General features: G+C 39.0%; 1 protein-coding gene across 3 annotated transcripts; it reads left to right on the top strand.

Moving 5' to 3' along the window:
- Positions 1-340: 340 nt before the first annotated feature.
- pitx1 (paired-like homeodomain 1) lies at positions 341-11125 on the top strand. 3 transcript variants are annotated; one of them, XM_021617367.3, is made up of 5 exons: positions 341-515; positions 1594-1648; positions 6590-6742; positions 8036-8238; positions 9900-11125. In XM_021617367.3, exons 2-5 carry the CDS (start codon positions 1603-1605, stop codon positions 10446-10448), a joined length of 951 nt encoding a protein of 316 aa, XP_021473042.2. In that variant the 5' UTR covers positions 341-515; positions 1594-1602; the 3' UTR covers positions 10449-11125. The 3 variants fall into 3 exon arrangements, with proteins under 3 accessions (XP_021473042.2, XP_021473044.2, XP_021473043.2); XM_021617369.3 differs by lacking the exon at positions 6590-6742 and having other exon boundaries at positions 354-515; XM_021617368.3 differs by lacking the exons at positions 341-515; positions 1594-1648 and adding an exon at positions 6297-6411.
- Positions 11126-11576: the final 451 nt, after the last annotated feature.

The following is an 11576-nucleotide window of genomic DNA, read 5'->3' as shown; positions in this document are numbered from 1 at the left end:
GTTATTGTATTATCTTTCCAAAATTAATTGTAACTGCTTGCATAGGTTATATTGTTAGTGTCTCATAATATTTTGCCCAACATGTAGAGAAGACTACTATATAAAATACAAAGTAAAAACTCTTAAATATTTTCCCCCACGACGAAATGTCTAGCCTATATCTTCTTATTAACCATACATTTAAAAAATAAAATGTTACCCATACATTCCACTAAACATATTAATATTCAGAACCATTTGTTTACGCTGTTCTCAACCTTCCAAAAGACGGGTTTGCTTGAACACCCCCCTCATGGCATATGCGCATCCTGTATCGAGTTGCTGTCGAGGATTCGCTGGCGTGACGTCACCGAGACACGCGAAAGGTCTCCAGAAGAAAACCCCGAGCAACGCAGGGAAGCTATCAAAGCGCATATTTGGACACAGCATATGCCAGCAATTAAGTGGATATGTTTCACACCTGCATGTGGACATATTAACGACTCATTTTTTCTGTCTTTGCTGGGAATTAACTGGTGAGTAGGCTATTCGAGTTGTGTGGAAAATATATGCCTTTCAATGTGTTTACTATAAGAACGAACGATCAGGCTGTGAGCGTCTTGAGCGATATGCATGAGAGCGTTTGTGTTTGCGCGGCAGTTCTGTAGAGCAGACAGTTGTGTTTTACAAGAGGCATTAGATAGTCTGCGAGATCACTGAACATAACCATCCAAACGGTCTAGCAATAACGCAGTCTTAACACATTGGTGGACATGTGTAGCCTCTCCTGTCCTTGTCAAGTGGATACATCGAGGCTTCGAGTATTACGCATTGTCATGACATCGCTTTCAGGGTGGTTACCTGACTGTTGCAGAAGAACAACCTTGTCGGGGTATATAGGGTGTTGTTGGATATTGAAATAAAAATGTTAAATTTGATGATATTTTCATAAGTGCATGGATGAGAAGACTAGGCTATGTCTGTGTTTAGGCTATGACCGACTGAAAAATAACGATATCGCGTGAGAGGTACAACGATAGAAGAAAATGCGCCCTCACATCATTAGATGTAATACACATTTTTTAATTCTCAAAAGCCTCTTAGTGAATATATTTTGTGTACGTGCTCTTGAATATGTTACTAATCTGACATATCACAACTCATGTGTGTGAGTGTGTGTGTGTGTGTGTGTGAGTGAGTGACATCGGTGTGAAGAATGGGAACCATGTATTACGTCACGATTTATTATGGACATAAAGCGAGCAAAGGGATTCTTGAAGATAAGAGAGGTTGTGTGTATACATCACGATAAAGACTTTTAGGCAACGGTATCTCTGAACGAAAGGTCAACATTATTCCCATTGGTTAATAAGTGCCGCAAAAAAAAAGGACTCTATTAATTGAACGTTAAGTTGTGCACGCATTTCTTTCATTATATTTTCAAGTAGCCTAAGCAAAGGGGCAAGTGCGTGCACGCTATTCACTTGGACCAATATAGGCCTGTTTTATAATGATGTATCAATAGAGGTAAGAATGTCACAATGACGAACCTGTATAAAAGTGTATGATGTTGAATGCACCGTTGTTATTTTTTATTTTTTTATTTTTTTTCAGGCATCTGGAATGGAACTTAATTTGTCAAAGAATGTAATCTCCTGCGGAGATTCAGGTACGCACGTTTCACTACTTCTTTCAGACTTTGGTAACAATTTACTGGTCAAACGTGGTTTATTATGCACTCATAAAGACTTGCTAAAGGCTAAATGAATGCATTGTCAGTGGACAAGCCGATTATAAACGAACACGGAGTTGAGAACCTATGCCTAGTTTGTATTTATTTTCATGCACCATTGGCAGCTTATAAATGCATAATCAAGCCTTTATTATGCCCGTAAGCTACATATTATATTTGTGTACGCTTCTTACATCTGAATAGTTCATGCTTCGTTATGAAGGATTTGTTATTTGCTTTGTTATACCTTATTACGCAAAAATATAGACTACTTTTATTGTTTGTCTAACCGTGGCTTAAATAAACTTGTTGAAACTATGTTGGGATAACAACATAAAAAAAAAATAACAACGTTTAGAGATCTAGGATCCTTAATTGGTTTCTGTCGTGTATGTGTAATAAGGCGGTGAATGTGAAAAACGAATACCCTTTACTGATATTCCATATAAAAGGCTATTTGACACAGAGCTTTAACCTGTAGGCTATGCAAACCACACGAATACATTCAAACAGGCATTTTTGCTCATTTATGATCATTATATCCCATACTTAGTCTGTCCAATCTATAAGGTAACGCTGATCCTGGAATTGAATTAACGATGTCATTTGCATTTACGCAATCAACGGGTTAGGCTATATTTTATAAAGATATTGATCTTGTAGCCTATACGGATGAGGACTTAACTTTTTAATTGGCCTATGGACTGTTGAAGAGAACATGAGGCAATAGGTGATCTAACCTCAATCTACCGCAGGGTGGTTAGAGCGTTGGACTAGTAACCGGAAGGTTGCAAGTTCAAATCCCCGAGCTGACAAGGTTCTGCCACTGAACAGGCAGTCATTGAAAATAACAATTTGTTCATAACTGACTTGCCTAACTGACTTGCTTAAATAAAGGTAAAAAAAATACAAATAAAAGCTATTATGAACCAATAAGGTACAAAGTAGCCTCATTCGTGAGTGAAATGATGGAGACATTAAGACTGAAACACTTGTTCAGATGTCAGGGTGGTTATCGGGAACTGGTCACGCAGGCCTTTGACCAAGTTTCCACTGTAGATGGCCAAGATATGACGATCACTAAAGTAATAATGTTATTATATCCGTACCTTTTCCAATGACGCAGCCTGTCCAATTACATTCAAACCCTATTTATTTATTCCCTTTGAATCGAACGTCTGTTTTCGTTTCCCCTTCGGTAGTTTGTTTTGGGTACGACGAATAGAAGACGATAAAAACAACAACAAAAACACTAGGCCCTGCTTGAATTCCAGTTTTTTTTCTTGTTTTGTTTTGTTTGTGATGATTAACGACGGTCGTTGAGTTTATTTTCAGTCCTCCGAGAAAATATGACTGTTTATCTTGCCTCTACCCTGTAACCCGTCTTGGTGAAGGAATTAAAAACTTCTGTAAACCATCCGTTACGCAAGTGCCTTATATTTGAAAGCGCATTATCCGACCACGCCGAGCCAACAATGCCGCAGTCCAATATGAACGTTGAAAGACAAAATTGACATGATGGTCCTTCTTTCACCGTATATGCACGAGATCAGCATATTAGCCCTATGACATAGATTGTCAAGGAGGTAACAGCACCAGTCCAGTCTCGCCTCTAACATACGAGCCAAAGCCCAAAGGGATGCTGACTACATCTCTGTTGGTCATTCACTATGACGAGCATCTTCATTTGGTTGTGCGTAATTGCACCAATTATGTCACCCCAAGAGCACTCTAATTGGGCTTTTTAGGTGCCCTCAAAACTATTACATAGTAGGAACCTACTACTTTAAGTAGTAGAGATTAGTTTGTCATTAGCTTACATGTCTTCATTCGCTGAGACGTTTGGTGTGGCAATGGTGTTTGCCCTTGATTTTATGTTCCTATCTCAGTTCTTCTCTATTACCAGGATCGAATCCTTTCCATCAACGTTCCAGTCAACTCGGGGGAGTTAAAACGCACTAGCAACATTAATTAAACATGTTTGGTTTGTATCTGGATTAGTTTAAATGCAGTTGACCAAGACACACTGCCAAGAGTGCATGAACCAATAAGGAAAGATCAAATGCAAAACCACTTCGTTGGTTTATATTATTCTAGCTTTTATATAAGGAATGGGTAGGCCTGCAGGCGTTATTTCGTGTAACAGCATGGCGTGCATTCAAGTGCTCCAGAAAACTCATTTTACAAAGCGGTTCAATAACATAAAAACAATATTACATTACTCTGGCGAGGAAACAGAAGAAATGAATGAAAAAAAAATAAAGTAATTGTTGAGAGGTTGCACAATTGCCTTCTGAAAGTCCCCGAAGGAAAGCTTTACAGTTCGACGGGGTTCTCATGTCAAAAGTTAATGTCATACAATGACCTAAAGCGCTTAGCATTGGCGCCGGCGACATGGCTAGGAGACCGTGCACAGCGGAAGCTACATACGCTACCTGGCCAAAGTCATTATAATACTGCATTGTTATTGGGACCGTTTGGAAGTGTGGCGAATAAAACAGGACTACCATCAGATCAGAGTTACTACATTTTTAAAATTGTTTTATTGACGATGGATGACAAAACGTTGAATCCATAAAATCATTCACAAAATAAATAATGAATGCAGATATAGGCCTAGGTTTTACGACAATCCAGGTTGACACAGGGAGGCGCGCCTTGCCTCGTCTTCATTCCTTTACATTTACTCGACTATCAACTTAAAAACGAGTTTGCATTGTTTTTTGCATATTGTGTTGATAACTACAATGACAGGTGATTGATAAATGGTGTTGATTTCCCAGTATTGTTTACTATTTCCTATGTATTGTAACATTTCGCTTAAAGGACAGACGAATACGTGCTGTTTATAGGCCAAGGCCAGGGGTCATCAACTAGATTCAGCCGCGGTACGATTTCTTTCTTGAGCGGATGGTCAGGGGACCGGAACATAATTACAAATAATTTGTAAACTGCAAATTGACCAAAAGAAGCCAAAACGGATATAGTATTTAACTAAAACAGAATCATGTCAAACATTGCTTACATTTTTATATGATCACAAACTGTATATCTCTCAATTATGAGTTGTAATACTTTGGAACAGACTTGCAGAATTTAAATAACTTGGAGCTGATTTGCTGGTGTTTTTAGAGTCTTTTATGGCCTAACATAAATACAAATACATTGGGGGTCAAATAAGGGCCGCCAGTTGGGGAACCCTGGCCTAGTCTATATAAAGGTTTTCTTTAAAAAAAAAGAAGTTATTTTTTATTTAAAATATATTGAACTGATTCACAGAAAATCAATTCAAGTGGCCGGGCTCGTGACTGTGTGATGTGACGTTTCATCTCAGTCATGTCTTACCAGCAGGCGCCGCTGATTTACAGTTAGGCCTGTATGATTGTCCAAAATAGTCTAAACTCAAGCAACTCAACTCGATGCCATTATTTAGGCAATGTGTTTTTTTAATATCAAGTGACATAAGGCTAGCATATCTGAATGCAAAATATCAATCGTTAGTTCCAACAAATGTAATAAAGTTAGAAACTGTCACGAGACGAATTTATGTGTAGAGGCCTATATGGCCTAGTGTATCTGTACGCCATAGGCCACCGTTACCGTTTCTATTTTCGTTTATTTACATTATTTTATATTATAATTTCATTTTTTGGGGGGCTTTAATCCGCTGAGAAATGGTCATTCAGTGTAGTATTTAGAAGGACCAACTAAAAGATTGATAGTGCTGCCATTTTTCCCATTAACATCTTAAAACAAATAATTGCTTAAGACATAGCTGTGTAGTTAGTATATGCAAGTTGTTATAAAACTATAAATAATAGTTAAATCAAAGTTTACAAAATTAAAGCCTCAAATAAATATAAAGGTCCTACACGCATCATCATAATTTGTGGCCTACTTTATGCAGTCGTTTCTCATGAGGTTGTAATTTTCATAGTTCAGATTATTTGTCTTATCTTTGACAGTTTACAAGTAGCGAGAGATATGATTGTAAAGGCTACACGTGAAGATGCCTGAATCAGTGCAGTGACACGCGCGCGCGCGCGCGCACACACACACACACAAACACACCACTTCATTCTTTTGACACAAGGTCCACCTCACTTGCTTTTAATCCGTGATTGTTTAGAAGACCTGAAAAAAAAAAGAGGTCATTAAAAGGGCCTCATCCATGAATTTATAGACTATTACGGTACATAGTACACTGCTGCTGCATTAAGCTTCTACCATATACATACTTAAGTATAAATTAGGTACTTTCCAATATATATTTGGCCTTGAAAATAACATGGGCAGGTCTATATGCAATGTTTATTCAGCTCCGTTCATATCCGAGACATACATTGTGTGCGTGTGTATATAAGCGCACCCAGCTGTCGGGCCGTTCCATTGCGCTCGAGCATATTTCAAACATGTCTGAATAAAGGGCCCATTTTCTTCCAAACTTTCCAATGCAACGCAACTCGCTGTTGCCTCATGCGCTCCCCTGAGATAAATCCCCACCAAAAATCCTCTCCTGCAGTCAGATTGAATGCTCTTTGTGGGTGGGAGGGACTCCTTATTTCGGGGAGGTTTTAACGCAGAAGATGGGTGGGTCACATCCCTTGGTTCTGCTGCGAGCGCTTCCATTCGGTCACACCGGGCATATCCGCACCAGCGGAAACTGAAAGCATAACGCACTGTCACTGCTGCGAGGAAAAGTGGGTTTGTTTATCCGGAGAATAAATTCGTGGAAATCTGTTTTAAAAAGTTTTTTTGTTGTTGCAATGGCAAGTGTTTTGCTACGGATGGAAATCTAAGCATTCGTCTTGAAGATTGAGAAAGCTCGAATATACCGGATTGAATATTTATTTTTAATACGGCATCACTCTTTTCAAGGTGGAATGAATTTGGACAGAATTGCAGAGACCGTGAGACCCCCACCGACGCGCGACATGCAGGCTTCTACGCTTCACTTGCCGAGAACTTCGAACAACACTCGAGAAACGTTAGAGAACTCAAGCAGCGAGTCATCCGATACTGAAATAGCAGGTACATTTACGGTGCAATAACATTGCATTAGGCCTACCTACTATCATTATCGCTAGGTATAATTAAAACACGGCTTTTCTTGTTAAACATTCTACTTATGTGCGTAAGGTTTTCGATAAAAGAAATGTAGATATATAGCATGCAACGTGCCCAATGCGTTGAGTTTTAGCCTATGGTCTGTGTATTTTAGTCCATGTGAAACAGCAGTGTCCCACTGTTAAAACAAACTACGTTTTTATTTGTAAAAACGTGCAGGAAAAAGTTCAGATTAGAATGTGAATTTTACCCAATATGTATGAATGGGAATTCTTCAGCGTCATATTATTAATTTCAGTGTTCATTTCCGTAGACTTAAATGTCGTGTCTAAAACGCTTTGCTGAAGTGTTTGCCTATATCACCGCTATTAAAACATTATCGAGCATATTATCAAATAAATACTTCGTCTTTTAACACTTTCCATAGGATAACAAGAAATAGCCTACGGGTTGATGAGTTTTCAAATCGCATTCTTCCTGCTGCAGGATGGTGTGTGTCTTCATCCCACCTCTTCATCAGCTGTAAACTATATCAATATATATATATATATATATGTCATACTAAAGATATATATATATATATATAGTCATACTAAAGAGATCACGAGACGTAGGCCTAAGGAGAATAGCTCTAGCCAATACAGTCAGCCATTAAAACATGGCGTTTTGTTTTGAACTGACCTCTCGTCTTAAAGTATTGCCCTTCTTACATCTAGCTATTTTCAAGGTATAAAAACAAAGGCGCTAACGTGTAAAGACAAGCATTGGCAAGATAATGGCCGTTGGATAAGACTGGACAAACGTTGCAACAAAAGGGAATGTTGGTTTATGCAGGTAGAGGCCGATAAATGTTTAATAGCGTTTCTAAAATAATCAATATTGAACCAGGAGCAAATCCGTAAATGTTTGACGACCACGAGCACGTGATACTTCTTGTGGTCTTTTTTAATAGGCTTTTGAAACTGGTCATTTACTTTAGTGATTTATAGACACTTCAAACACTGCTAGGATTATCCTGCCAGGTATGGCCTGTTATGCGCTTGTGCTGCAGAACTAAACTGTTTTTTGTAGTTTGTACAAAATTGTACATGCGTTTTTTTTGGGGGCCTCTAAACTAATGAGTTGAGTTGGAATGAGATTGTACAGAACCACATGGGGGAGGGGCACCCCTCTATGTAAAAATGTAAGAAAGTCTGCCTCAGTATACGCTACATTACAATAACCATAATTTATATTTTTTGGGGGGGGGGTTCGCAGAAAAAGAGAGGATCATAGAACACAGAAGTGACGATGGCAACGCAGACGACCCGAAAAAGAAGAAAGCGAGGCGGCAGAGGACTCATTTCACCAGCCAGCAGCTGCAAGAGCTCGAAGCCACCTTTCAGAGGAATCGCTACCCGGACATGAGCACAAGAGAGGAGATAGCCGTGTGGACCAACCTCACCGAGGCCAGAGTCAGGGTAAGTCTCGAGACGCGGTGCGTAAAACGCGTGTCAAGTCTATTCAGAGGGAAACCATAAAGATGTGAATGAACGGATTCTACAGTGAAAACTTTTCAGTTGAAACTTGTTCGGGGTTTATTACTTTACTTCAAGCCTACACTCGAATATCACTTGGATGATTTCGTCGCAATAATTACCAATGATTACTAACGGTATGACGTGGAACTGACACCATAATTCTCCTCCCCCAAGCGTTTTAAAGTTGCTCATTGTAATCCCCACTCAAACTAACTGGTTCTCCCACCAATTACATTTTCGATAACATCTTTCGGGGGTGACAAATGAACACAAATGTATCCACATTTGGTGACTTTGCATCTACTATGTTTTAATAAGTATACCCTGAAGCCTGCACCCCTATACTGCGCCAATTCATTTATAAATATTTATTTCGGTAACAGTTTACTTACATATATTATTAGTGCTGTAATGTGTATTGTTCGACGACACTCCACTGTAGACGTGTTACTCCAGAAACCTTTTACAGCAGAAACATGTTTAGTGAAGTGCATTGAGTAATGTCCATACTTACTCTACATATACACCGTTCCTTCGAGTATAATTGCACAGTGGGTCTATTGGAAACCCCTTTTAGCCTAATTCAACCCAAACCCCCATAAACAAATCGGGTGTTTTTAATTGCAATATAGGCAAGAAACAAGATCGGCTTGAGTTTGTGTCCTAGGCTTACAATTAGGCTAATGTTCATGTGTACATGTGTCAATATTTTCAAGACTACATATCCAAACGATAAAATGCACCCCCAGTTAGCAACAAGTAGACAGTATTTCAAAACCCAATAAGCGATGTTTATTTCAGTTTTTCGATGGCTAGAAGATCATATTACTATTATCCACAGCCTACGGTCTGTATAATAGTTTTTTATTTTATTTTAAGAGGGTCACAAACTCTTATTGACCCCCAATTGCAGTCGATTATCATACTGTATCGTTAACTTTATTAGCCAACAGTACGGAATTACCCACACACTCAATAGAGGCATAACATCAGATGTTTTAATTCAATGGTCTTGCGGAAGGGCCGAGCAAAAAAAAAAACGTGTTGATAATACAACTGCTGATAATAATGAATGTGATAATTCGACTAGTAGCATTAGTTAATATGCCTAAAATCTGGTTTATTTTGAGACATAGGCCTACAGCTAAAAGACAATGACGAGAAGACGTTTCTAAATATATACCCACCGATGGGTTCTAAACCTATGCCATCCAAAACGTTAACGTCTTTATAGACAATTTATCAGTAGCCTACAACCGTGTGTCCCGGAACATAGCCGCGCCCCCCCCCCCCCCCAAAAAAAAAAACGGGAAAAAAATCTATAAATTATGTTTTTAAATATATAATACACCGGATGTTTCCATGGTAAAGTATTTACGAGGTGTTTCTTATTAGACAAACAGAGCCAATTTTGTCAATATTGATATTCTAGGTTTTCCATCATTCATAGGCTCGTTAGGCCTAGCTATACATTTTAAATCGGACTGTTATGGATTGTATTGTGCATGTGGCAAATAATAATACAACTATTATTATCATATTAAATTAAATTATTGTTATAGATATGTTGAATACATCTTTTTTTCTTCTTTTATATTTAGGTGTGGTTCAAAAATCGCAGGGCCAAGTGGAGGAAGCGTGAACGCAACCAGCAAATGGACCTGTGCAAGAACAGCTACCTGCCCCAGTTCAGTGGCCTCATGCAGCCCTACGACGACATGTATCCCGCCTATACCTACAATAACTGGACGAACAAAGGACTGACACCGGCCCCTCTGTCCACAAAGAACTTCACCTTTTTCAACTCAATGAGCCCACTCACATCCCAGTCAATGTTCTCGGCTCCTAACTCCATCTCTTCTATGACTATGTCCGGAGGTATGGGCCACTCCGCTGTACCGGGGATGCCGACTGCGGGCCTGAACAACATCAGTAATCTTAACGGCATCGGCACCTCTACAATGAACTCAGCCATGTCCTCCTCCGCCTGTCCGTATGGACCTCCCGGTTCCCCTTACAGCGTATACAGAGACACATGTAACTCTAGCCTGGCGACTCTGAGACTGAAATCAAAACAGCATCCAACCTTTGGATACAGCGGGTTGCAAAGTCCCGGGTCTAGCCTTAACGCCTGCCAATACAACAGTTGACCGATCAGCCGCGATGAAAATAATTTGCCGACAGCTGTGGGTCTAGAAGGCCTACCTGCGAATGGGGCGAAAGACAACTAAACTGGATTAGTTGCAATCATTTTTTTCAAATGGATTATGCGGGTTGTATGTGTTTACCATTGAACTTGCACAACAATTTAAATGTTTTTTTTGTTTTATAAAGTGATGAAGACGTGTTACATTGCAGAAACAGACAAAGGAACATCTGTGTATTTTCGCTTGCTTGCTTTGAGGACTCAAAAGAATTTAAAACGTGGCTTGTATACTCCTGGTCTTGGATTGGGAACAAAAAGTGCAACAAAAAGGCGTATCCAGACTCGGTAGAAAAACAATTATATTGTACATAGCTTATATTGCTCATGTGTGCTTTACCGTCTTTGCAGGGGGTGCCACGGGCCCGGTTAAATGTGTCATTTCTTTTTTTTTTAGCGTGAGTGTCATTTTTATAGCCTGCTTTTGTCTGGAGTATTTTCTAATTTTTACGTGCTGAAAATAGAAATCCCGCATGCTTTAACTTCAGTGCAACGTGTTTTGTACTTGTTGATAATTATGTGAGATAAAGCAAAGTCCATTATACTGTATACAAAAAGGTGATTGAAAAGTAACTTCATGTGTTTATGATCTGTTTGAATACAATAAAAGCAGATAGTAGTTTATTTCAGGTATCTATTTAATAAAAGGGAAAAGGTATAAACGAACACAAACATTTTCCAAGTTTATGGAATAAAATGGGAGTTCGAAGTATTATTTTTATTTAATCTTTCTTTTGTCAGGGAGTCATGACTCATGCTAGTAAATAGCCCATGCTAGTAAATAGCCCATGCTAGTAAATAGCCTATGCTAGTAAATAGCCTATGCTAGTAAATAGCCAATACCGGCTTAGAATACATTATTTAATTGATGACAACTCAGACAAATCTTGACCAGTTAACATCCATATTCTGCCAGTCAATGAGCATTCCGAAGATTGCCGTCTGTGCTTTTCGTTCGACTGGATATTTCACATTACAGATCTTATTATGTTGACAACGCGTTGTGGTTTGAATGATGTGGGCTGAACCACAGATGAGAAGCAGGCTACTGCAAGAGCATTTAGACCAGGCAACT

This window comes from Oncorhynchus mykiss, chromosome 10, assembly GCF_057628025.1.
Source record: "Oncorhynchus mykiss isolate SJ-2025 chromosome 10, ASM5762802v1, whole genome shotgun sequence".
NCBI lineage: Eukaryota > Metazoa > Chordata > Actinopteri > Salmoniformes > Salmonidae > Oncorhynchus > Oncorhynchus mykiss.
The sequence above is the reverse complement of the archived record's forward strand: the minus strand, read 5'-3'. Positions and strand labels throughout refer to the sequence as shown.

Bases quoted from the DNA above. Each gene is read 5' to 3' on its own strand.
- pitx1 (XM_021617367.3), top strand. From the start codon at position 1,603: ATGGAACTTAATTTGTCAAAGAATGTAATCTCCTGCGGAGATTCAG. The intron at 6,743-8,035 runs GTACATTTACGG...GGGGGTTCGCAG, and splicing joins ATCCGATACTGAAATAGCAG to AAAAAGAGAGGATCATAGAA. The intron at 8,239-9,899 runs GTAAGTCTCGAG...TTTTATATTTAG, and splicing joins TCACCGAGGCCAGAGTCAGG to GTGTGGTTCAAAAATCGCAG.